General features: G+C 50.5%; 2 protein-coding genes across 14 annotated transcripts in view; one reads left to right on the forward strand and one right to left on the reverse strand.

Annotated features, from left to right (window-relative positions):
• The first annotated feature begins 345 nt into the window (after positions 1-345).
• Prkab1 (protein kinase AMP-activated non-catalytic subunit beta 1) lies at positions 346-11,196 on the forward strand. 2 transcript variants are annotated; one of them, XM_048422895.3, is made up of 8 exons: positions 346-500; positions 607-774; positions 2,914-3,077; positions 4,090-4,183; positions 4,425-4,539; positions 6,379-6,512; positions 9,679-9,747; positions 9,973-11,196. In XM_048422895.3, exons 2-8 carry the CDS (start codon positions 616-618, stop codon positions 10,048-10,050), a joined length of 813 nt encoding a protein of 270 aa, XP_048278852.1. In that variant the 5' UTR covers positions 346-500; positions 607-615; the 3' UTR covers positions 10,051-11,196. The 2 variants fall into 2 exon arrangements, with proteins under 2 accessions (XP_048278852.1, XP_048278859.1); XM_048422902.3 differs by lacking the exon at positions 346-500 and having other exon boundaries at positions 531-774.
• A 4,134-nt stretch (positions 11,197-15,330) lies between these two features.
• Cit (citron rho-interacting serine/threonine kinase) overlaps positions 15,331-25,777 on the reverse strand; it is a 176,468-nt gene continuing 166,021 nt past the window's right edge. For 7 of the 12 annotated variants that reach the window (XM_048422956.3, XM_085681443.2, XM_048422950.3 and 4 more), the window contains 4 exons: positions 24,683-24,761; positions 24,400-24,579; positions 18,699-19,008; positions 15,331-17,749 (listed from right to left, as the gene is read on the reverse strand). In XM_048422956.3, coding sequence (XP_048278913.3) covers positions 17,726-17,749; positions 18,699-19,008; positions 24,400-24,579; positions 24,683-24,761 — 593 coding nt within the window. In that variant the 3' untranslated portion in view covers positions 15,331-17,725. The remainder of the gene's footprint in view (positions 17,750-18,698; positions 19,009-24,399; positions 24,580-24,682; positions 24,762-25,777) is intronic. The other 5 variants (XM_085681459.2, XM_085681453.2, XM_048422941.3 and 2 more) reach the window with 1 other exon arrangement.

Below are 25,777 nucleotides of genomic sequence, written 5' to 3' on the forward strand. Positions count from 1 at the left end.
GAGGTCAGCGAAGAGTTTGTGCGCCCGGAATCGAACCCGGATACTCAAAAAAGAAAAGCGCCCCAACGGCCTTCCCATCTCTCCAGCTCATGGTTTCTTAATACGATTCGCCCTTTACAAGGACCCCATTAACTGGTGAGTGCACAAACTTGGGGACGAGGTGGGCGGCACAGTCAATAGCATCCTCGCTCAGTCGGGAACGTGAAGGGGGCACGCGAGCGCCTCCTGCTTGCCGCCACGAAGCTCGTCCCAGGAGCTGCCCGCGACGATCCACTGCGACTGCGCACTGAGCGGCCAGAGGCCGCGGGCGAGCGGACTCTCCCGAAACGGAAACGGAAGTGATGCCGTGCTAGCCTCGAGCGCTCCGTCCCCAGTGACCACCCTTCCTTCGCTGGGCCCGGCCGGAAGCGGAAGTTGCTAAGGGGTGGGAGAAGTTGCCCGAGAAGTGTCAGGTTACGCTCCCGCTCTCGTCGGAGTTCTAGCCGCGGCTGCCCGAGCAGGTAAAGCGGGGCTCGACGGGCGAGCGCGCGCCGCCGGAGGGGCGTGGTCCGTGGCCGGTCCCGGGGGTCCCGGCCCGTCCCTTCCCTCTTCCCTGTGTCCCCGCAGACCCCCGCCATGGGCAACACGAGCAGCGAGCGCGCCGCGCTGGAGCGGCAGGGCGGCCATAAGACGGCGCGGAGGGACAGCTCGGGGGGCGCCAAGGATGGGGACAGGCCCAAGATCCTGATGGACAGCCCCGAAGACGCCGACATCTTCCACTCCGAGGAAATCAAGGTGCTGAGTCGGGGGGCATCCGAGCCTTCTTGACTCAGGTGGAGGGGAGGGCACTTTACTGTGTTCCCGCCACGTTCCCCGCTTCGCACCTGGAGGGAGCTGACCCTGTCAGGGAATTTGTGCTTAATTACCGAAAGGAGAGTCACCCTGGGCTTCATTGAACATCATTAAGGAGAAAGCAGCTCTGGGACCGAGTTTAAAATTCTTAATTAATTTGGAGTTGCGCTAGCTGTAATTGAGCACCAGCGTCTACTGTTCTCTTAGGTGTAATTGATTGCACAGCTTGGCGGAAACTTTTCCTCCGCTTCAGGCCGACGGGCTTTTGCAAAAGTTGGGCTGGGAGTTTTAGTGTTCGTTTTGGAGGTAAACAGGAGCACATCTGTTAAGCTGAAAACGAAGTTGACTAGCAGACTGCCGGAGGTGTTCGGTTCTGCCGCTTCTGGGCCACCCTGCTAACTCTTTCAGATCTGGTAATTCCATTTGAGGAGTTCAGTGGCCAAGAGTCTCCCGGAACAGCAGCCAGCAGCTAACGACTACTCCACTTCTGCTTTGCTGAAATAATGGCTTGGACTTTAAGCAGACCAGAGCAAACCATTTTTTGCAGGTCAAGCTAAAAGTTCCTGCTTGAGCCACATTCCCTTAACCACAGTGATGCGGCCAGTGCTTCTGGCCCAGTCCAAGGACAGTGGGTGATTCTAGTGGAAATAATCGCAGTTAGGGAGGTTGACTCTGCCCAGCATGGCCTGTTACTGTCTGGTTGCCTATTAATCCTCATTACTTAACAGGCTAATTGCTGGGCCTTTCCTCCCTCACCCCTGCCCCCAGACTGTGAACCCACATTATTATTCCGTGGACCTGAATTTTGAGTCTAACTTTAAGGAGCCTGCTTCTTGTTACTGTACCTCATTTTCTGGGCTTGCTGCTTTGGCGGAAAGGTGTGTGCTGTGATCTTTGGAGTGCTGTTTTCTCCACTGAGTTGAGATAGTCCCCACCCCTAGAGGTGGTTTTGGCCGAGGCTATTTAAGAGGAAGCAAGTACTTGTTGTGGCAGGTGAATAGTCACCGTGCCCTCTGCTCTCTGCTCTGAGCTGGTAAAGTTCTTTAGAGGACTGGGTGGTGTTACTGCTATCCACCAGATGGGACGGGGAGGGGGACTTAAGTGGCACTTCTTCATTCCATCAGTAGTAACCAGTCCGCCCAATCAAGTCAGAAATTCTCCCCATCACCCCAGTTCAGCTTTGTGGCTACAGTCATTGAGCGCGTTAAAGCAGTGGGTCACAGCCCCTTTGGCAAACCTCTCTGTACAAAAACATATTTACATTATGATTCATAACAGTAGGAAAATTACAGTTATGAAGTAGCAATAAAAACAATTTTATGGTTGGTTGGGGGTCACCACAGCAGGAGGAACTGTGTTAAAGGGTGCAGGCTGGAAGGTTGAGAGCCCCTGCTCAAGTCTGGCACAGATCCAAAGACTGCAGGCTTCTTTTAGATTAGAGCAGATCAGTAGCTGGAGGTGGAGGCAGTCGGCCTTCCTGAGCTCCCCTCAGGACGTTTTCCCATCCTAGAAATCTAGTCTTTGGCTTTACTTCTGACTGGAGAACTGCGTTTCACCCCGGAGTTGGATGTGTTCCTTTCTCTCTGGCTGGAGTAAGTCGGTTACTCTCTTCCATAACTAGGTATCATTTGCTATAGTGACGGGACCAGTCTGTTTTACTTATCTATTGCTCCAGTACTAGGTGAATAGACCCTCCCTCACCCTCTGAATTTGCCAGTTGTAACAGCTCCAAGATCATCCCTAATAAATTTTTATGTACCCGGAAGTCTTGCTTAGTGGAGGGAAATCACATGTATTAAACCCACCTTGGATTCACAGCAGTCTTCTTCCAAATAGGTCTTATAGCTTCCTCTAGAATTTTTATGAAGCCTAATCGCAGTAATAGTAGCCCCGACTGTGGGACTATCTCAGTCTGCACAGTACTGACAGCGGTTACTTTTCTATCTCCATTCTGCAGGTGGGGGAACAGATGCAAGTCTGTAAGTGGCCAGAGCTGCCTGATTAGAGTGTGTTGTTGCTCTTAGGCTAGCGGTCTGGTGTGGGGAGGCTGCCTGACCCTGAGTAATTGGCTCTGCTTCTTAGGCTCCAGAGAAGGAAGAGTTCCTGGCCTGGCAGCATGATCTTGAAGTGAACGATAAAGCCCCTGCCCAGGCTCGGCCAACTGTGTTTCGATGGACAGGGGGTGGAAAAGAGGTCTACTTGTCTGGGTCCTTCAACAACTGGAGCAAACTTCCCCTCACAAGAAGGTAATGGCGGGACTTCATTCTCCCGTTGCTTTAGCTGTGGATATGCTCTTATTTCTAAAAGCTCCCTGCGGGTGAACAGAGTAAAGGTTTTTTTTTTTGTTTTTTTGTTTTTGTTTTTTTTTGGTAATGTAGATGTTGAGTGAGAAACTATTTTGCTTAATGAGTTACAGAGTTCAGATCTCACAACCTAGAAATCACTGTCTTTAAATGCATGGTTTTCAGAAGACAGCCGTATCTCAGTGGAGAAGAACTCTGACACTCAGCTACACATTTCTTCTGAAAAAGTCGATCCTAGTGCCATGGAGAAAGAACAGGCTGGGAACCTCAGAGGTGCAGATCTGAGCCCACATTGCCTGCACTAAACAGTCACTCTGTAAGGGACTCTTGAACCTCCCTTCTAGTACTTCTGGAAGGAATATGCTCTGAAGACATTAGCAAGGGTATACTGAGACGCTTCCTCTAAAACCCTGGTGTGGATTCTGTCTCCATTCTCACTAGTGACCATGCCTGAGGCATGCCCAATGGTTGTTAGAACCCTTGTGCTCCCATGACTGACAATGAGCGAGGGAGCCACTAGGCCCTGTAACCACAAGTCAGTTCAGCTCAGGTCAAGAAACAACTAAATGGCAAGGGCTCAAGAATTGCTGGGTAGTTCTATAAGTTTGTGTTCACGTATGTGAGCTCTGTAACACTGGCCATCTCCCTGTGCAAGGGGAAGCCAGGCCTCTGGTGTCTGCCTTTGTTGGCCCCTTCTTGGCACCCAGGCTGCAGACTGGAGAACATGAATTAACCATGCGTTGACCTTGTGGTGTTAGGATTCTAGGTTCCTGGTGTCTGAGCAAATGGAGTTCTCTGGAAACTCTCGCCTGCTGCTTTCTTAAGTGGCTTTCCTGGGTTGAGACTGTGACCATGCATTGTTGAACATGTCTGCTCTCCTGCAGCCAAACTCAGTTGGTCCTGGAGCCAGAGGGCAGCCCACCCAGTTGAAACACTGCTTCCTCTCTTTCTGCAGCCAAAATAACTTCGTAGCCATCCTGGATCTGCCTGAAGGAGAGCATCAGTACAAGTTCTTTGTGGATGGGCAGTGGACCCACGATCCTTCTGAGGTACTCTTCCTGCAGCCTCCAGCTCTCTGGGTACCTGCAACCACTTCCCTTGTCACTTGCTGTCAGGTCCCTTTTCCCTGTGTGTGGCTCCGAGTTAGACAGCACCAGTTGCCAGATCATTGTTATGATTGACCAAGAGTAGCTAGCCAGGCGGTGAGACCTCCCAGCCAGGAATTCTAGTCCTCTGAAAAACTCCACAGACCTTCCATGTTATGATGTCTGCCTGTCTGTCTCTTCCCAGCCAATAGTAACCAGCCAGCTTGGCACAGTTAACAACATCATTCAAGTGAAGAAAACTGACTTTGAAGTATTTGATGCTTTAATGGTGGATTCCCAAAAGTGCTCCGATGTGTCTGGTATGAACAGTTACTTTATCCCACATGTGTGCAGGCTGGGGCTGTGCAGCCTGGACATACTTCTCTTTCCCTTGCCTCTCACAGTTGAGCAGAAGCTGCCCGGCCAGGTGGACAACTATAGCTCTCCAGGCCACAGCAGTTCATTCCTAATTCCGCAGCTCTGGCTGCTGGAGCTTAACCCCAAAGAAGCCGTATGTCACTGCCTTGCCTTGTGGGCCATTCTGTAGTTCCACTTGGCTGTAGGAACAGAACCAAACTTGATGTTATTCCCCAGGCGGGGCTGAAGAGGCTCTAGAAGGACACTTTGGGTCTGTAATGAGCCAGCACCAGGGGAGCTGCCAGCTCACTTCCCACTCAATGTCTGGAGAACTGCAGGCTGACAGGTGATAAAGGACACCTCAGTGACCTTGGTTGTCACTTGTGCAGTCCATTGGCGCCTTGTCAGGCTTCTGAGAGAAAAAGGCTCCCTATAGAAAAGGCTGCATAGCACACCTCGCTGTTCAGTCCTGGTAGACAGAGTCCTCTAACCACGGAGCTTTGGGTTAGACCCATAGGAAGAAACTACCTGGAATGTCACAGGGACAGTTGACGAGAAACGATGTGTAGTAATCCTGGTGGCAGAGGCAGCTGCGCTTCCCCTTCTTGTATACAGGGACTGCTTCCTGGGCCCTGTGGGAGACAGTAAGCTAAGTCTTCGGGAGTGCACCCAACTTTTGGAGAGAACGGATTTAGTTCAGTTTACAGATTTCCTGTCATCTTCTGGGTGGATCTGGAGGTTCTGCCTCTGGCGTCTCACTGACATCACCGCTTCTGACATCACAGCTCTAAACTGACCAGCGGATGGCTGGCTGTGGATCTGGGTGCTCTTTCATTGGGCTCACTGGCTGTCTCCGGATGACCAGTCACATATTTTCAAATAGGCAGAGGGTGCGGCATGATGGCACTGCGCATACTCCTCCCCCCATTGTGGAACTTCAGCTGCACACCAAAGTGTTTAGTCAAAGTACGCCTCACTGCGGCCGGGCGCCCCTCCCCCGCGCTAAACCCCTTTAGACACTCAAGTTCGTTTGTTTAATACGATGTGCCTACTCCTATGGCTCAGTTTTCTGCACTGAATGCTTTTCTCAGTTTTTCTGCTGAGATGTGGTTGGATCGTGTAAAGGGAGCCTGGCTAGAAAATGATGTTGAGAAAGTTGGCAGTTGGACCAGCTTAAGGATCAGGTGACCAGAGCCCATCATGATGTTTGGATAACGGCGCAGTCAGCCAGACGTCAGCATTTGAGATGCTTCTGACCTGAGGTGCTGTACTTTCAGAAGCTTCTTAATTGTGTCTAGATAGTAAAGATGCTCAGACCTGAGAGTGTGGAGCCAAAGAGCCTTTACACTTAGGTCTTTATTGTTATTTATTTATTTTTGATATGCCGGTACCTTGTTAAACCTATTTTATTCTGCCTGGTAGAGCTTGTAACTTAGGCTAGGCCACTTTTCCCACTTTGAAGCCTTGAACTTGTGGCGTTCATCAAACTCAGCCTGAAGTAAGAAGGAAGCCTTTCCTCTGACAGGAGAGGCTAGGTCATTAGGAATGGCTCTCGCTAGTGTGACCCAGACACCTAGCTTCGCCACAACTGTCCTTTGGAGCATCTCAATTTACCATTGAGGTTTATTCCGAGCACCCAGATTCTACAGGTGTTTTTCATCCCCTCTGTTCCTCCTCTTTGGAGCTTGAATGTCTTTGAAGAAAATAGGAGTCTATATCGAGGGAACAGGACAGAAAGCTAGATGAGGAAACCATAAATCCGAGCTTAGGTCTTAGCATGTCTTGTCACCATCTCCCGACAGAGCTGTCCAGCTCCCCACCAGGACCCTACCATCAGGAGCCTTACATCTCTAAACCGGAAGAGCGGTTCAAGGCCCCACCCATCCTCCCGCCACACCTGCTGCAGGTCATCCTGAACAAGGACACGGGCATCTCTGTGAGTACTCCATCCAGATCCCTTCGTGGTCATGGTCATCTGCTCTCCTCTTTGCCCGCTTTTACAAGGCAGTGGTGAGCACTTGTGTCCTCCACTGTGGGGACTGCCGTGGTCCTCTGATACGGAGGACACAAGCTGCTGGTGAAATTTACATTTAAATTTCATGAGAAAAATATTTAGCCACCCCTTCTTGGTCAGCTGGATCTTGGAATTCTTCCTCCGGCCATAGCATGTTAGAATTGAATTTTAATTACTTAGTTGCTTTTGGAAACATCAGCCCTCCTGGGTCAGAATTTAAGCTGTCTTAACACATTTCCTCTGTGAAACTGTCCAGTGACCTGCAGAAAGGAAGCATGGAGGCTGGGCCTCGAGCAGCCGGTTGTTTCCTGAGGCTGGTTTTCCATTCTTTTAACCTAAGTTGTCCATACTAAGTAGCTCTGTTCATAAGGCATGACCTTAACCCATTGTCTGCCGCTGAAACAGAATAGAAACCCAGGCGCTTATGAAGAAGGGCAAGTGGTTTGGTGTAGGCCAGCAGTTGTGCCGTACACAAGCATGGTCTCTGCCATGCCATCAGGTGGAAAGGCAAGCAAGGCTTGAGCCTCTTTCTAACAGTGCCCTCACGAAGCCTGACCCACTCTCAGGTGCCTCCATCTGACTCGTCACCAGTTACTGCCATCTCCCGGTAGTCACTGGGAACCAAGTTCCTAGTACTCGAGCTTTAGGGGACGCGGTCAAACCATAACGGGTGCTAAAGTGGCCATGGCACCCAACACTCCACCCGGAAGTAGGCTCCACATGCTGGTGAGCGCATGTGTCTGTGGGGCCTTCTCTTAGAGCAGTCACTGCTGGACCACCAGGGCGGTTTAGTGTACGCTGCTCTCTCTCAAAAGACCCTGCTTTCTCAGGCACCAGCCTCCCCTCTGTGCTGAGAGTCCACGCACAGAGAGCGGCTGGTGTGCTCATCTCTGTGTATCCAGGAGGAGGCTGGGGATAAGAACCAGCAAACTTCAGATCTTCTGGCTAACTCTGTGTCCATTGCTAAGTTGTCAATGGCTCATACAGACGGCCAGTGGGGACTGCAAGGACCCTTGACTGCTATCGTAAAAGATTCGGGTGAAGCCGCTCCCTCCCTCCTCTGAAACAGTTCAGAGGTTGGAAGACCTCTTCTAAGCAGGGAAGGCGCCTCCTCCCAAGAGAGCCATGAGCAGGGAGAACCTGTGCTGGCACTGTGACACAGGCAGCCCTGGGCTCTCACAGGCCGTGTCCAGTTAGGGAGGTGCTCTCCACTCGCCGGTGAAGAGACTGAGCTACAGAGATACTGAGTGGCGCCCCCAGGAGAGGTTAGAGCCCACGGTCTTGAAGGTTTTGGGAAATCTAGTACATTGTCCCTGTGGTTAGCCTCTTCTCACTATTGTTCCTCGTACCCAACAGAGATTTTGTACCCTCTGACCAGTATCTTCCCCATAATTGTTCTGTCTCTCCTATTCTACCTTTTAGAGATTTTACATATGTCATATGGTTTTGTCTTCCTGTGTCTGGTTTATTTAATGCCCACAGAATTCATGTTGCAAATGACAGTATTTCCTTTTTGAGGCTGAGCCACATACCGTTGTCATAGTCTCTTTTCTATTGCTGTAATAAGGTATTGGACAAAAGCAATTTAAGGGAGAACGGGTATGTTTTGGACTCCGAGTTCCGGGTTCTGGCTCATCCTAATAGGGAAAACAGCAGCGGGACTTTGAGGGAGGTGGTATCCTTGCGTCCACTGTCATCCAGAATCAATGCATGCCTTCTGCCCACCTCCTCCGTATGGTGTGTCCTATGTTTGTGACTCCACAGCATGGCTGTGGTGAATAGTGTGGCAGTGAACGTGAGCGGACTGATGTCTCTTTAGCTTCCAGATTTTGTTTCCTTTGGGTGCACTCATGCATTGCATGCACACGCGTGTGCACACAGATACACACAGTCACATGGGTTATGTGTCTAACTTTAAGGATCGTCCATAGACAGTACTGACTTACGTGTTCATTAACAGCACAGAGTAGATTGTAAGTGGTCTCTAACCACACAGAGGAAAATGATGAATATGTAACTGGTCCAGTGTAGGTATTCCACAGAACTTGCATAGCCCAAACATGACGCGCTCTTTAAAAACTGGCAGATCAAAGCTGTAGCTCTTGGGAACTCCCAGCAGCAGTTGGCTGAAGCATTCTGAGGCCAACTCTTGTTCTCTTTCTGCCAGGCCTGCCGAGCAGGGGCTCTCAGGGAACCTGTGACAAAGCTGTTAGCGTCTGAAATGCTAAGCCTGACTGGAGGACAGGTGCAGTGCTGGGAGGCTGGGCTGCCAGGGCAGAGCTAGGGCCTGGGAGTCCTGCTCCTCCATCTCCAGTTCTCTCCCGTGACTGCAGGCTGTTCTGTCCCCCAGCAGATTTCCCCAGACTGACCGATGCAGCTCATTAGGATGCAGCTTGCTTCTCCTGAGTCCTCTGTGCACAGCGCGAGGAAGGCCATCCAGCTTCATCTGGAAGGCCTGGTCATACCTTCTCAGAGCTCTTGCTTTCACCCTTCTGGGCTTCACGGGCCTGCTGGCAGCTCTGGAAGGCACTAAAGTACTGGGGTTCTCTGAGTGTTGAGTGACAAGAACACACCTTCCCTGAGTGAGGGACCTCACTCAGCTTTGAGTCCCCACAGCTGATAATAGCCTGTACTTCACTTTGTTTCCATGTGAGTGTATTTTCTTAGAGTTGGAAATGTGCAGTGAAGAGACTGTCTGGGCTCTTGCGGCAGTGTCCGTGTGTCCACTTCCAGAGTTGTCTGCTTCATTGTGTAGCTACAGAGACTCGATTTTACCATCCACCTCTCAGGGGCATCTAGACACAGCATATCTTGTGTTCTGGGGAAGTGTTTCAGTGGGTCCTTGATCTTTTGCCTCTTCTCCGTAAGGATGGGACAGGGAGTCCCGTCAGGTGAAAGCTTGGCTGGAGTATTCCAGTCCATGATAAATTCAGCTTTCTCTACTGTCGGCTCCACAGCCCTTCCACTGCCCAGCTTGGGAAGACAGGTCCTCAGCTACGCTGCCTGTGCCATGAAGGGAGGGAGGAAAATCATCTTGATCCAGATCCTGCATGTTCACATCTCCCTTTCTCCTTTTGTTCCCTCACAGTGTGATCCAGCGCTGCTTCCGGAGCCAAACCACGTCATGCTGAACCACCTGTATGCACTCTCTATCAAGGTAACGACTTGTCTGGCCTTAGAGCAGTTTCTGAGCATGTGGTCTGAGGACCCGTTGTGCCAGGATTGCCTGGAAGTGTTGACAGCCAGGGCAGTTTTTGGGGTCTGTTGGGTTCTGGTTCGGGTTCTGCCCAGGAGCTGCTCTCCTTAGCCTGTGGCGATTCTCATATCTTCTGACGTCTGAGTCCCTGACTCTGTCCTCCTTTGGTCATCCCCACCCTCTTAGGATGGCGTAATGGTGCTCAGCGCAACTCACCGGTACAAGAAAAAGTATGTCACCACCCTGCTCTACAAGCCCATATGAGATGCTGAGGAGCCAGCCATGGACCACAGGGACAGCAGGCAGTGCTGGGCTCTCCACGTGCATGCAGATCCTCACTTCACTCTCTGGGACATTTCACCCCTGACCTAGTCCTCCTTGAAGGCTTGTCCAGACACAGCCTCTCTAGAAGAGTCCAGAAATGGGGAAGGGATGGCTGCCTGCAGTCCCAGAACTGCAGTGCACAAGGCTAGTGTACTCCAAACATCCCCTCGGCTGGCCAGAGATGTCTAAAGCCAGACCTGAGTGCTGGCACCTTGCTAGTAAAAACTGGGGAACGGACTGAAGCCACACAAAAGTCCCCATCGTCTATGTCCAGGGTCGATGGCCTATCCCTGCTGGAGCCTCGCTGTGGACGTAAGCAATATTCAGTCCTACCTGTCCTTCAAATCAAAGCAGTAGATTGTAGATTCAATGGCAACTCAGATGTCTGATTTCCAGGTGCAGCTTTGCAATCGTTGCCCGACACTGTGTGCACTAAGGACCTTTTTAACTCGAGTGGCTGGTTGTCCAGTCCTACCTAAGGCAATAAGTCACCAGGATGAAACTATAGATCATGTGACTTCGCTCAGCAATAACTGTCCTCAACACAAACTTCAGAACCCACTGCCGTATTCTCCCTTAAGCTGAATGATCCTGAGGACTGGCCACCATGGAAAGTTGTCCACTCCTTACTTCAGCTGTAATGGTGACAGTGTTACCATGACAACTTTGTCAAAGCACCCACCCCTCTTCAGTTCCAGCATGTGCTGTTCGGCTGGGGACCTGTGTCTTAAGTGAGCAAGGATGTCACAGTGGCTGCTATTGCTCGTTCTAAAAGAACTTGAACCCCTATAGCAACCACCTATATTCTCAGTAGGACGATCTCTTTGGGATTAGTGTGAATGAACCTGTTCTACACCCATCTTGATTTCCATGGTGATGCCACAGATGTGCCCGTTGGTGTAGGTTCCTGTCACCTGTCAGCAGAAGTTACCAATATACCCTATGTTTCTGCTGGGCAGGCGGGGACAAGCTCAGTGGTGTCAGTATCTGGCTGAACTGAGTTTGGGTTCCTTTTTGTTACTGTTTTCAAAACACTGAATTGCTGTCATCTTGATGTGTAAGTTTCAATAAAGATTCGTAAAACTAGCCAGAGGAAGTTTACATTCTGTTCGGTTTCTTGAAAGAAAGATTAGAACTTCCAGGTCTGCTTGGTGCTATCTTGTAGCACTCTGGACGAGACAGCTGTGAATCCCCATTGGCTGAGAGTCAGATGCAGAGGCACCTACGCATCATACCTGTGGGTGCCTGAGAGTGAGGTGGGCACTAGCAGAAAATCTCACATGTAAATTAGCTCTTGGGGCGCTGGGGAGATGCACTAACTATATGAGCATGAGAACCTGAGTTCGGGTCTCCAGCATCCACATAAAAGTCCTGTGTTTGTAACCCTAAAGTTGGGAAGCAGAAACAAGCAGATCCCAGCACCCACAGCCAGCCGGTCTAGTTAAAATACAAGTTTGAGGTTTAGTGAGACACCTCGCTTCCAGAGAAAAGGAGGAGAGTGACAGGACACCTGACTATCCTGCGGCCTCCACATGCGCATTTAAAAATTTAGCTCCGCTCACGAGGGGCTGGAACACCCAAAAGTGTAATGTAAAAACTAGTTCCGAAGCTACCCTGTAAGAATGACAGTCCCAGGATCATAGGTGGCTCCTGAGAGAGATGACTGGTGTACCAAAGTGGCAGACGGCAGGCACAGCCTCAGGAAACGAACACATGCATTCTGTGTGCATATTTATTCAAAGAGCAAAAGACAGCCCAGAGATCCCAGACCCAGGAGCTAAAGGCAATGGTGTAAATACTTCCAAGAAATGGAAAAGGATCAGCTGTGTTGCCCAATCCACAGAAGTCCAGCCACCTGTCCAGCTGTGTTCTGTGACCCAGGTCACACTCTGTTAGCCAGCCTTCTCTATCGATAAGGGCAGGCTCCATGATTGGTGAAAGCTTATTTCAAATTGCTTTTTAGTGAAGATGTATTTCCTTTGTCTGAAAACTTTAACAATCACAGAGACAAAGGTAGGGCCTGAAAAATTAAAATGTAAGGGTATTGCTGAACCAAAATGTAAGTGGTTTCTGAGCGTCCTCGGGTGACTGCTTCTTTCTCTGCTCCCATTTTGAAAATCTCCAGACACTCAAATCACAGATAAAATAGTATAGTGTTTCCATATAAGTTACACGCATCTTCCTGTGTGCTTAATACAGTGCAAACTTATGCAAATAATTAAGCTGTATTATTTGGGGAATGATAAAATCTGAAGTAAGTCTTAGTAAACAACTTTAGTTTGGAGGCCATGTGTAACATCTTTCTAGGCAGTCAACCTCAATCATACATGAAAGCACCGAATCCAGAGGACCCAGGCAAGGCCACTTCCTTCCCTTTGTCTCTCCTTGTGGGTGTAGATGTGAGGGCAGTTAACAGTGCTCTAAGGCATGTCAGTCTTGAGCTGTTCACCCCATAGCAGATGTAGCTTCTAGATGGCTTCTAGGGATGTCCTCTCCCTGGAAAATGAAGGGTGGACTAATAAGCAAGATGACACCTGGACTCCCTTATGTCACACTGGGCGCCACAAAGCGAGTGGGTTGTGTCCACAAACAGGTCAGGGCACCCGACAAGGAAATTACAAAGTAACGTCAGCTCCTTAGGAAGTCCTAGACACCCACGACTGAGGTCCGAGACCAAGGCATTTTGGAGAACAAGGTTCCTTGAACACGAACACAAGTTCACATTCAAGCTTACACTGAGTGCTGGTGCTTCACCCGCCGTGGTCTGGCTAGGTCCCATCCAAAGCTCAGCTGTAGGTGCCGTTTAAGAAGTTGTTAGGTCATGAGCCCCCTGCCCAGCCCTCATGAGGGAAGCTTTACCACAGAGCTTCATGACTTCTGCCATGTGAGGACAAAGCCTTCTGCCCCTATGGAGAAGCTCAGAAACAAAAGGTTCATCTTGGAAGCCTACAGCAGCCCTGGCCAGGCAATCACACCCATAGCACCTTGTCTCAGATTTCCCAGAAGTGCACGGAATAAATGTGTTCTTTGTAAATGTTTCCGGTAGCAACACTACACAAAAGCATCCGCCCGTGCTAACAGTCTGAACCAAGTCTGGGTCAGTCATTGAGTGTATCCTGCTGCCAATGAGTCTCCACCACTTGTACCCAGCAGGTTAATGGACAAACAGAAACTTGAGCCTTCTGCCTCTGAGCCTCCCATCTTGAAGAGAAAGCAAGGAAGTCATGACTATGTATTTCTTGTAAAACCCATCTTCCCAGTAAATTGTGGGAATCATCCAGTCTTACTGAGAGCTCTGAGTCTGAACCTTGGAGGGGATCCTACAAGCTGGAGCCTGGTCTCTGGGGTCCACATCAATAGGCCAGCGCCCCCCCCACCCCCCCCCACACCCGGGAATTCATCTCTCTGTCCCATCTGGAAATGCCACAGCCAGGGAGACAGGAGACAGCTCCAGATGCACAGCCCGAGTCAATTGTCCTTTCCCCATTCTGTGGCTCTTTGAGGCCTGTGCAGCAGCAGTGGCTTTCAGAGTCCTTTCTTCCACCTCTAATAACCCCTCTGGGCAAACAGCTCTATTACTCATTGACAGACCCAAGGGGAAGCAGCCATTGCTGTGCTGTATTTCCACCCACAGCCCCCTCAACTTCAAGGAAACAGGTACAACATTTGATGGTTTCCGACAGAATAAGCAGCACTTAAACCAGCAAGAACGATCTGATCAGATCTGCCTCTGACTGGAAAGCCAGAGCAGAGTTTCTCTCATTCTTTGCTATGGGGGACAAAGTCTGTCGGGGAATTACAGGGCATTTATAGTGCTTCCCCGACCCTCTCCCCATTGGGTATCACTCAGAACCCATACCTGTGGTGACCAAAACTCACTCTGTCACCTAGAATCACTGTCACTCTAGCAATCTGTAGGGTCTCGGCTGAGAACTGCAAGGAGACAATGTAATTATGGTGGAAGCTCAGCTCGGCTGCCCCACCCCTGCAGGGCCAGTCTCATCCACCCCCCCACTCACCCCTTTTGTCTTTTGAGACAAGGTTTCTCTGTGTAGCTCTGGCTGTCCTGGAACTCACTCTGTAGACCAGGCTGGCCTCGAACTCACAGAGATCCGCCTGCCTCTGCCTCCTGAGTGCTGGGATTAAAGGCATGCGCCACCACACCCTGCAGCCTTATCTCTTGCTGTGGGTCTTCATAAGCGTTCTGAACCCACCTTTGGCGAAAAGGTCCTTTTTTGCAGACTAGCTACTCAGCCCTTAATTAAGTAGACTATCTCTCTCACTTTGGCCCCAGGGACCCAGAGTTTCATAGTCATGAAACTCGGTATGAAGTCAGTGTCTTGAGTTTGGTGAGAATTAAGTTGTCAAGGGTTGGGCCTCACTTTATAGTGTGACTGAGTGATTTCATGGTTGTTTTGTAGGGTAGTCCCTTCAGGTCCAAAAGATCTCTGAGCAAGCTCCTTTTGGAGTCAAACCCTGTTTGCTTCATTTTTAAGGCAGCCAAGCTAGTAACTGACATAGTAGCTGGTAGCTCATGGCATTTTTCTGTTTGTTCTGTGGAAGTTACAACATCTCACTTCCTCCATCCTGAGCCATTGTCTTTCTCACAATCACAAGGAACACAGCCTCTGTAGCTCCCATCCGAAGCCTGTTAGATTTGACCCTCAAAGTCAACTTTTAACTATATCCAATCACCGTGTTGTATTTTAATCAGAGATCAAATGCATTAAATGCATAGGTATTGCGGGGATGGGGGGAGAAAAATCTTTTTCTGGACCAGTCCAGTTTACATAAACTACAATGTAGTGGACAGAGTTTACCTTGCCAACAGTAACCGTCTAGTCAGAGCCGGAAGCATTCAGCCACCTTTACCCGAGCCCCCGCTGAAGAGAAGTGCAGGATTAAGTTCGCAGTGGCCTCAGCATAACGGGGTAAGAAAGATCCTGTGTTGACCTGTTTTCCTGGTTAGCGGCCTTACAGCTATTATGTTCTAGATTAATCCTCTTACAGCAGCCTAGGTGGCTGTCTGAGCTGCTTCCCAGGTCCCTGTCCTAGAAAACGACCTTAATCACAAGCACCTGGTTCACAGGAGCACTCCCCAAACCAAGTGTTCACCCAGCGGCACCCCAGAGCGGAGGTGCTGTGCCAGTGAGCCTGTGCTGGCCTTGGCCGTGGCTTTTTTATGGTCTCTGACGAGAGAAGATGCCAAGGGAGCGAACATTTTGAGATCATTGCTTTATTTCACTATTGTTCAACAGCAAAGTTCATTCCTCTCAAGGTGGATCTGGAATTGTCCGTGTGTTCTCCTCGTTCGGAATAAAAAAGGTAATGAAGAAAAAGCCTGTACTTTTGGAGACCTAGAATCTTATTGATGCTAATAAGCTTTTGACGGCGATTTCGGGTTACGATTATTTCCTGCTGGCGTCTCGGTGGTCACACAGAGAGCTCCCCACTCTGGCGGAGATGACTGTCCACAACTACCACCGTTGAAAACAAAAGTAAGTGTTGAAAAATGCACCTTTTACAATAAAAAAGTAGAAACCAATTCAATTTCCTTTTTTTTTTTGTTACGAATATAAAGTTTCTTGTAAATATGTACAGTCTTTTGAGCTAGTTCTATGTAGCAGGAAGCACTTCACAGATGAGATGCGCAATATACACGGTCAGGGCTCACGGTGCCCATTTCTCGTGGAGGTCCTAAATGAAATGCCAAGACTGAAGACCAGGTATCAGTGACCATTCCAAATACTTGTGGACCAAGAGACAAAAACTTCAGCAAACAGTCAGTCAGATCTGCCCTGGGGGAACGGGGAGGGGGACACAACCCCAGAGATTCCAAGCCACACATAAAACACAGCGGCAGGGCGCTGGACATGGAGGGTTCACGGGCGTTTCAAACAAGAAAGCACTTAGGTCAGAGACGAGCAGGAAGGAGCCGGCATTTAGGACAGGTTGTAATCGGGGAAGTGACATGGACTGTGGACACGGTCACCGGCTGTGGTGGGGACGGGTCTACCTTTCAGCCTACCTAGGAGGTGCCTTAGTTGTGGAGGACGCCTAAGAATCATGGAGAATCCAAAGCGGAAGAGGCCTTGTGGGAGATTAAAGGCAGAAGTAAGGCCGCTAGTTAGCTTGCCAACTGCAAAGCCTCTACGTTGGTTCTATCCAGTTGCCAGGAATTCCCACTCTAAAGAGCGTGGAGAGAGACTGGGCAAGCCGCACTGCACCTAAGGGGGGACTCGCCAGCCCCACAGGGCTGGAAGAGTTGAGCTGCGGCTTCTCTCCAATGTCCTGGTCTTAGGTCCAGCCCTAGGGAAAGGCTCATCTGCGAAGTCACAGTTTCGTGGGGTAGAACCGTGCTGGGTTTTTGTGTGAACACACAGGCATTCTTGAAGTCAGCAGGGAACAGAGGTGGGAGGGGAAACTGAGGGAGAAGTGTGGTTTGCTGAAATCCTTCTCTGGTCGTAAGGCTTGAGCGTTTTGTTTTTGTTTGTGTGTCCAGTGCTACAAACTGCAGCCTGTGTGGCCAGTTAGTTGACAGGTACCAGAGGGTCTTGGCCTGGTGGGGCTATGGGATGGCAGCAGTACATTGGCAACCAGGTCAGGGGCAGCGCATGCAGTGATCCGCCATGCAGGGCTCCCAGACAGGTCTCCTCCCCATTCCAGAGGAGTGAGGAGCAACATGCCAACCCTCAGAACAGGAGGTGGGTGCCCCGGTCCCAGGCCCAACCCCAAGGCCTGTTAATGCTGGGCTTGCAGCAAGTCTGTTGCGTGCTTTCCTGGCCAAAGCTACATGGAAAGCTGGGGAAGCAGGCTGGGGAGATGACGCTGAGGGGTGGGGAAGTAGAGCTCGATGAGGTCCCTTGGCCCCAGGTCACTGCCTCCGAGCTGAGGCCGGATTGACCTCCATACATTCTCAGCTGGTGGGAAGGGAAGTTGTCAAGGCCATAAAAGGCAATGAGAACGGTAAACATTTGGCTACGATGTCACCCTGCGTCAAACAGGGCCATCTATGAGACTGGACCAGAACAAGAATGAAGCTACATGAACACGGGAGGTTAGCCAACCAACGGGGACTCTTCTATGCTACGTTTCAGTGGCAGAGACCTGATGGTGTGATCTAGCTAAAAACGACTACAACAGGAAATACGTCGCTATCCAAATCTACTAAGAATTTTGTTGTCTTAAAAAAAAAAAAAAAAAAGAAAAGAAAAAAGAAAAGAAAGAAAAAAAACACTAAAAAGCAAAGAAAAACCACCAACCCGAGGATCTCGGAGTAGCAGGAGACTCCGGCCACAGTCCGGGTTGGCGTCCTTTGATGAGCTGGTACAGGCTGGAGCTAAGTACAAAAGTCTCTGAATGAGTGGACGAGTGACAAAGTGCAAAGGATGACTGCGGGAAGGCGCCCGGGGGTGGGCACCGAGTGCCAGCAGCGCCTACGGGCCTTGGCTATCTGCACCCCTTGTACATGGGGGTATCCGTGCCAAGGACAGTCTGGACCCAGCTGTGCTGAATGTGGGTCGAGCGGACGGGCGCTGGGGTCCCCTGCAGCAGAGACCCAGGGTGTGGTGTGGTCCTGCAGACTGAATGAGGAGGTGGTTTTTCTGGTTGAGACTTATACCGAAGACTGGTCCCAGACCTAGGAGCAAAACAAATAGGAGGGGTTTTAGCGTCCAAGGCCACAACTGTTGACTCGCTGTGTGAGGCAAGTGTGACTTAATGGTGTCTGTCCTGTACCACCAGCGGTGGACGGTGGTGCCAACTTAACAGAGCCAGCCCTCAAGGCATGGGGTTAGGCAGGAAACAGTTACTGAAAGAAAAAAAAAAAAAAACCCAAAACAACCAGACTGAATTTGCACGGTTGCATGCACACATATGCACACTCAGTTTTAATGAGGAAACATTTACATTGTTCTCTTCTTTCTCTACCGGAAGTCCTGACCATGTGCTGTAGCAGCATCAGCAGGACAGAGACACTCAGAAAATCATCCTCAGGGGACAGGAAGCTGGTACCTCTAGATAGAGTGGGCTCTAGAAACTGGACAGTCCACCAAGAAGGATGGAACCCCAGGACCCGTGTGCACACTCATGAGTTACCACTTCAAGATCTCCATCTACTGATTCAGACACTATCCTAAACATCACCCGGGTACCACTGCAGACGTTGAAAAAGCTCACAGTTCTAGAAGGCAAAGCACAGTTACAAGTTTCTGGAAAACTTAGAGAAAAATATCAGTGTCTACAATACATGAGTTTGCCTGCATGTCTGAAAATATCTAGAATGCTATCATTTGTACTTACAGGGGACACACACGCATATTTGTTTGTATGTACAGAGTAGACCTAGAAGCCACTAGTACTGCCTTTGGTAGCTGTTACATTTTGAGGTGTGCACACCCCCTCCCCCTAATCACACATGTTGTCATTTGTGGTAGAAGCACCTTCAATAAATATTATAAATAGTATTTTCTTAAGCTTTTACTTCCCATAGCCTGAGCCACAGTGATGGAGTCTCACTTTTACAACAGCAGCCAAGAGGCAGCTTCTGGCTACAAGAGAGCTGTGCAGCCCTCAGGACGCTGCCTCACCTTGTTAACCTGGGACAGTGGGGTCCTGACGGCTCCCGCAGGCAGCCGGCCCCTGCTGCTGTCTTCAAACAGTCTCCCTGGGGACCGCTCTCTCCTCGTGCTGAGCATCCGGCCTGGGGACTTCTCCCGCTCCAGGGGACGGCCTGGGGACTTGTCCCTGCGCAGCTCTGCCCGGCCCTCTCGGTCTCTGTAGCGGTGGGGTGTGCTTGGCTCTCGGGGGTGGCTGGGGCCTTCCGGTGGCGCTGGGCTGGAGGCCACACGTTTGGTGATGTGCTCATTGTATGTTGGTGGGCCTCGCTTGTTGGGACTGCTGGGGGCAATATGAGAGTCAGGGGTCTGAGAAGCCGCAGCCCCAAAGCTGCAATTCCCTTCCCCTCTAAGTATCCGCAAGCTTCTTCTCATTGCTGCTCAGGCTGTTCGGTTTAGTGTTTGAGACAGGGTCTCCCTATGTAGCTCCGGCTGGCCTAGAACGCATTATAAAGTAAAGTTCAGGCTGGCTTCAAAGTCATGATCCTCCTGCCTCAGCCCCTGAGGGTTGGGGTTAAAGGAAAGCTCAGACCTGAGGACAAGGACAAAAGAAACGCAAGCTTCCAGGTGTCGGTGCCAGGTCTCACCTGCTGCGCATGCGCCATGTGCACGCCTGGGCTAAGCCCTCTGCGCTTTGCCTCACCATCTCCAAACACCAGCAAATGGGAACAAGCTTGAGAGAGCAGAGCCCTCACTGCACAGGGAAGTGCATGGTGGTGGAGAGGTAACACCCAAGAGGGGTCAGTCTGGTGTCATGATCTCCACACTCGATCATACCAACCGAGTATTTCCCAGAAGTCTCCTGTTAGGAACGGGGCCTGTCATAACCCAGGAATCAGGGGCCCAGCAAGGCTCTTGGTGCAACAGAAGAGCTTTGAGGAAGACCGCCACCTTCACCGTCGGGCTGGGTCTATAACAGCCTTGTGCCGGCTGTTTGGTTACCTCTCCCTCTCTCTGCAGGGGGCTTTCCAAGTTTTTGTGGCACCTGATATAGTTGCTCAGAAGGTTGACAGTTCCCAGAGGGATGACACCTGATAAAATCAGGAAACCAAGCAGGGCAGACAGACACAGTCTGGCTAGTTCACCCTGGCTCAGAGATTAACCATTAACAACCTCTGATCTCCCCAATCTACTGAGAACACAAGGCCTTTCCCCCCGCTTTCCTTGGTGGTACTAAAAATTGAAGCCAAGGCCTTGTGCATGCCAGACAAGTTATCTACTATGGAGCTACAACCCCCCGCCCCCATACTGGGTGGGACCTTCGGTAGGATTAATCCAATCCTCCCTGGCCTGGATAAAATCCAGGTTTCAGCAGATCCGGCGCCCTAGCTACCTGCTGGAAGAAGACAGAGCTTTCAGAGGCCAGCTTGTGGCCAGCTGGCCATGAACAGCTTTATGCCGTGGCCTGGCTTTCCCATGCAGGCTACCTGGTGGTTCAGATAAACACCCTGAAAGCCAGCCCCACCCACTCCACCTCTCTGTGGTATTAAATAGAAGGGACCTGATGTCTACATCCAGAACTCAAAGTCTATACACAGCTCGAGCTGCGAGCTCTGAGAGACAGAAGAAGGGGAGAAATACATTAAGCCCATGTGCAATGAAAGAGAAATTCCGGAATGTGTCCACGGGGGCCATCATACGGCTAGCAGGAGAGTGCTGTGCCCAGGGACTCAGAGAAGGCCATTCAGGGCATCGGCTGAGATTAATGAGAGGAAAAAGGGCACTCATCATTTGAGGCCAAGTGGGCGGTCTTCCATCTCCACATCCATAATGGCCCATGAGCAACCACGTCCCTTTTATAGTTTCTGCAGAGTTATGGTCCCTGCTCTGCTAAACAAACCAGGAAAATGGGGCCTGCTGTGAATGCCAGCCAGCCAAGCCAGTCACAGATACCGGCCCACCCAAAGCAGCCAGGAGCGAAAAGACCATTCCATAAGCAGAACGGTAGCCGAACTCTGATTGCAGGTATGGGTGGGACTTGCCTGGCAGCCCCCAGGGAAGCCACATTGCTATTTCACAGCAGCTGGGGCCCTTCCGGACAACGGAACAAGCAGGCCCTCACAGTGGGATCACAAGGGGTCAGGAGCAATGTGCAAGGCCATGGGGAAGTCTAACCCAACACTTGGACCCCTTTCTGTATGACTTGGAGATGACACCAAGATTCTAGACACTTTAGGGGTACACGCTGGCCTGGAGTGCACACTGGTCTTACAGCACACCCCTGCAATTAAAATCACACCGATAAAGAGGTAAGGCCATTGGCAAGACACGCTAAGGCTCAGGAAAGTGTGCACTGTACTCTGCCACTTCTGCAACAGTGGAATCAGGACCACATCTCAGAACGGTGGCTCCTATTCGTCAGTAAGAGGCAGCTTGTCCTGGCACAGCATCAGAATACTGAAGATGTGTCTGCCTTTTACAACATCTAAAGTGTCTTGGAACCCTTGGCATTCACCCACCTAATTATAGGCCCTTTGGGGAATAAAGAAAGCACCCTCAGCACTGCTCTCCGGAGCCCTAGATGGGATGCCTGGCACCTGGCAGGGATCCTCACAGCTGTGTACAGGGTAGAAGTGTCCAGAAAAGTAAAATCATAGGTCAATGAAATAGTCCCCTGTGTTGAATCTCAGAGCTTTTGTGGACCAACATCTCCAGCTGCTTCTTCCCCCCTCCCCCACCCCGAGACAGGGTTTTTCTGTGAAACAGTCCTGGCTGTCCTGAAACTTGCTTTGTAAATCAAAAATCAGGCTGGCCTCGAACTCCCAGAGATCCGCACTATGTGGCTCTGGTTCCTAGTCTTCTGGGCCAAGGTGAGGCAACTTCTACACCCAGCTGATGGAGCTACAAGCGGGTCCAGCCCAGGGAGGCAGACTCAGCAGCACCTTTCAGGATTCTATTCTGATTTTCTGGTGCTGTAGCCCACAGACTTCTTGATTTTCAAAGGGGTGGAAGTTGCAGCAGCAGAGTGGAGGCCCAGAGAGCTGCTGATGTCTATGGCAAGAGCATTTGAATAAATAAACAGGACAACAGCTAAGCAGGAGAGGAGGAGGAGGAGCCACTCCCTGCACTGCCCTGGAGTCACTGCTAAGACATCAAGGGACAGGTGTGCACCCACACACAGCCCCTTCCGTCAGAAGGAGGGAAGGAAGCTAGAATGGAGGAGTGAGAACCTCTGAGGTCCTACTTCTCCATGAGAGCAAAGAGCAGCCACACAAAGACTGGCAACACCAACCTCACACGACTCAGAACCAAACTAGGAGCACCTGGTCATTTGTTGCTTCAGGTTTTCCATCAAGGTCCTGGATTGACTAAAACCACACTGGGCAAGTTTGGGGTCAAGGGTGGCTCAGTGGCTAGTATGCCAGGCCCAGGGTTCAATTCTCAGACCTGTCGAGAAACACGCATGCGTGTACACTCAAGCATGCTGACCTAGCCACATTGCGAAACTGGCTTGCAGCAATCCAACAGTATTTTTGCAAGACAACCAAACTTGGTATGGCTCAGTGACAATTTAGCACGCTCTGTGCCCGTGCCCCGCTCCAGATCTACAGCAGAGTGGAAGCCAGCGGACTTGTAGCCAGTCACTGTGAAAAATCTGCAGTCGGGCAATGTCTGAAGTGATCCCAAAGCTCGTTTCCAGAAAAGGATCAATATCTGACCTGAAAAGGCCCACTGGCACTCAGAACTCTGCTGGAGTGGGCCTGGGGCTCCGGAGTGAGAAAGGACCCTGCTGGGCAGCCTAACAGTAGCCCTCGCTAGCAGTGGGAAGTGCCTGCAGCAGGCACTGAAGCAGAGGAAAACAAACTTCTTTGGGGGTGATAAAAATGTTCTAAACTTAGATACTGGTAGGGACTGGATACGTCTCCAAAAATGTCCGACTTTAAAGGGCCACCCCAGCAGCTATCTCATTAGAGAACTCAGCGTGACCTGGACCATTTGAGAGTTCAGGGTGGAAATTTACTTCCCACCCCCTGGAGCTGGAGTTACAGGAAACTGTGAGCCCCCAATGTGGGTGCTGGGAACGAAATGTGAGTTCTCTGTGACCACCGAGCCCCTCTCTAGTCCTCACTGTGAGATATGAAGAGGGCTGGAGTGGAATCTAACTGTGCTATCAAGGGGTGGAGGCAGAGTCTTAACAAGTAAGCAGGGTGCACACAGAAGGTATACACACGTGTGGTTTTCTGTTTCGTACTACCTGATGCCCTGCACACCCTCAAGACATTGACAGATGTGGGCCCCTGACTTCAGAACAGAACCATGAGCCTTCTTTACACTTCACCCAGCGCCATGTATTCTGTCACAGAATCGGAAAACAAACTAATACATGGGATTACTTTTATGGCATAGCAAACACGAGCTTGTGCGCATATATATGCAGAAAGATCTCTAAATAGAAACACAAGTTATAAAACTGGCTCCTTCCTGGGTGGTGCTGGAGTGAGGAGGAGAAAGGGAGGAACAAGAAGAGAAACCAGGTCTGGCGATGAGGCAAGTGGATTGTTAGAGCCAGGAGTTCAGGGCAGCGTGGCTACTTCACAAAAATTAAGGAGGAGAATGGTTAGAGTGGAGTGGTTAAGAGCACTGGCTGATCTTCCAGAGGTCCTGAGTTCAGTCCTAAGACCTACACAGTAGGTCACAAATGTCTGTAACTCCAGTTCCAGGGGATCAAACACCCCCTTCTGGCCTTCTCAGGTACCACGCACACACATATGTGGGCAAAATACTCATATACATAACATAAAAGTTGAACAAAAAAATTCAAGCTGGGTATAGTAGCACAGCTGGGAGGCAGAGGAGGATGGGTCTCTGAGTTTGAGGCCAGCCTGATCTATCATGAGTTCCAGGTCAGCCAAGGCTACACAGGAAGAACTTGTCTCAAAAAAAATAAATACATAAATATTTAATTTTTTTATTAAACACAAGAAAGAAAAGGAACCCAGGAGACTGTACTACCTTATACTTTTTGTGTTCATTGGGTTCTATACCCTGGGTTAGATTACCAATACAAAATAAATACAAGTTAAAAACAAAAAATTTAAACTCTAGTCAGGTGGTAGTGGCACACGCTTTTAATCCCAGCACTTGGGAGGCAGAGACAGGAGGATCTCTGTGAGTTCGAGGTCAGCTTGGTCTACAGAGCAAGTTCCAGGACAGGCTCCAAAGCTACAGAGAAATCCTGTCTCGAAAAATTAAAAAAAAAAAATTACCTCTAAAGAGTTCTCAGGCTCCACAGAGGGCCTAGCAAGCCACGGCCCACTGCCACCCCTCACACCTCCGGACCTCCCCTGTATGTCCTGCCTCCCTGTCCTCCTGATATCACTCCCTTGCTGTTTCTTTGGGGAAGTCCATCCTGGTCCCACGTCTAGGCTGCAGGCCCATCAGGACTAGAACTCGGGTTCCAGCTGTCCCTCTCCTGCACTGGGCTTGAGCAGCAGGAAGGAGGGGCCACACATCTCTGTGGGGCTCAGCAGCAGGCATGACAGAGACACACACCAAAGCAACAGAGTCTAAGTGTGAACTGTTCTCAGCAGAATCACTGAAGACACCCTCGGGGCGACATCAGGAGTCCCCTGCCTGTGACCGGGAGTCCTTCACAATACCTGAGATGCTTGCAAACTGAAGTGTGGTTGATGTCCCCCGCCTTCACGTGGCCCTGGGGAGGGGGGCGCAGTACCTGCGGGAGGTGGAGGGCACCCGGTGCTGGTCAGTGCCGGTCTCCTTCACCAGGTTCCCTTTGCAGCATATGACTCTCAACTTGTCCTGATAAGAGGAGGCCAGGTAAATGGCGCCCGAGGAAATTGCAGGGCCCAGGTAGCGTGGGTTTGGGATTTCCAGATATGCTCGGGCAGGAGTCCTGCAGGGTTATAGGAGAGGAGACATCATTACTAGTGACCTCCATCGCTGCACGGCATTCCTGCCCCTAAACCTGTCCGCAAAGCATGGAGGGAAATGCTTACCCTAGGGAGGAACGTGCCTGGATCTCAATTACTTCCAGTGAGTTGAAGTGAGTCACAAACAGATAGGGTTCTCTGTAGGCTGCAGGGTCACCATGGAGGATGAGCATGAGGAAAAAACAAAACAAAAACAAAGACGGGGGAGGAAAGATAGAAGAAGGAAAATCAAGACTTGCAAAAGGACCAGTGGCCAGGAAGCCGGTACCCCACGACGACTTCCCCACACAGCACAATCGCAGGGGTTTGGTTCATTCGTGGCCTGCCACAGCGTCAGCAACAGCTCTATCCCAGGAGTTAGTCAGGTAAATTACAGCGTCCCTAGGGAGCTCTGCCCAGGGTAAGAGACGCAGCAGGAAGGCCTGCATTACAACCGTGCACTGGCCAACCAAGACAAGTTCAGGATGTAGGAACATGCCACTCAGGATGGGGAGATGTCTATTGTATGCCTGTATTTGATAAAACACGGGGAAGACGATAAACTCATCCAAGTTCTTCCCTTTGGGGCAACAAGATGGAGACAATAGGAGATGGACACGGGAGAGACGTCTCCTGTGGCTCAGTCGACATCGTTACTTGGTAAGATTTTAAAGATCCCACCCTCCTCGTATATGAATGTTTTGCCTGCATGTATGTCTGTGCATGATGTCCTCAGAGGCCAGTAGAGGGCGTCAGATCCCCTGGAACTAGAGTTATTGACAATTGTAAGCCACCATGTGGGTGCTGGGACTCAATCCAGGTACCTCTGGAAGAGCAGCCAGTGCTCTTAACTGCTGAGCCATCTCTCCAGCCTCTCCAAGTAAAGTTTTTATAAGATAGATAGGTATTTAGATTTTGCTGTGGGTTTTTGTCATTGTTATTTGTTTCATTTTGTAGATACGGTCTCCCAGTGTAGCCCAGGCTGGCCTTGAACTCCAGACCTTCCTGTGTGTGCCGCCATGCCAGCTATATGGTAATACTCATCTCTGTATGACAGAGTCACTGGAACTAGAGAAGACAGGACAGGTCCTGCTCTCCCGATAGGAAAGCTGGGCCTCATTGCTGCTCCTGTGGTAAGCCATGACTTTGCCCTCAGGCAAACATGGCAGTCCTCTTGGCCTG

This window comes from Myodes glareolus, chromosome 2 (assembly GCF_982192425.1).
Source record: "Myodes glareolus chromosome 2, mMyoGla1.1, whole genome shotgun sequence".
Taxonomy (NCBI): domain Eukaryota; kingdom Metazoa; phylum Chordata; class Mammalia; order Rodentia; family Cricetidae; genus Myodes; species Myodes glareolus.

Excerpts from the sequence above, each read along its gene's own strand:
- Prkab1 (XM_048422895.3), top strand. The coding sequence starts at position 616 with ATGGGCAACACGAGCAGCGAGCGCGCCGCGCTGGAGCGGCAGGGCGGC. Across the intron at positions 4,184-4,424 it reads GGACCCACGATCCTTCTGAG|CCAATAGTAACCAGCCAGCT; the intron begins GTACTCTTCCTG and ends GTCTCTTCCCAG. Across the intron at positions 4,540-6,378 it reads AAAGTGCTCCGATGTGTCTG|AGCTGTCCAGCTCCCCACCA; the intron begins GTATGAACAGTT and ends ATCTCCCGACAG.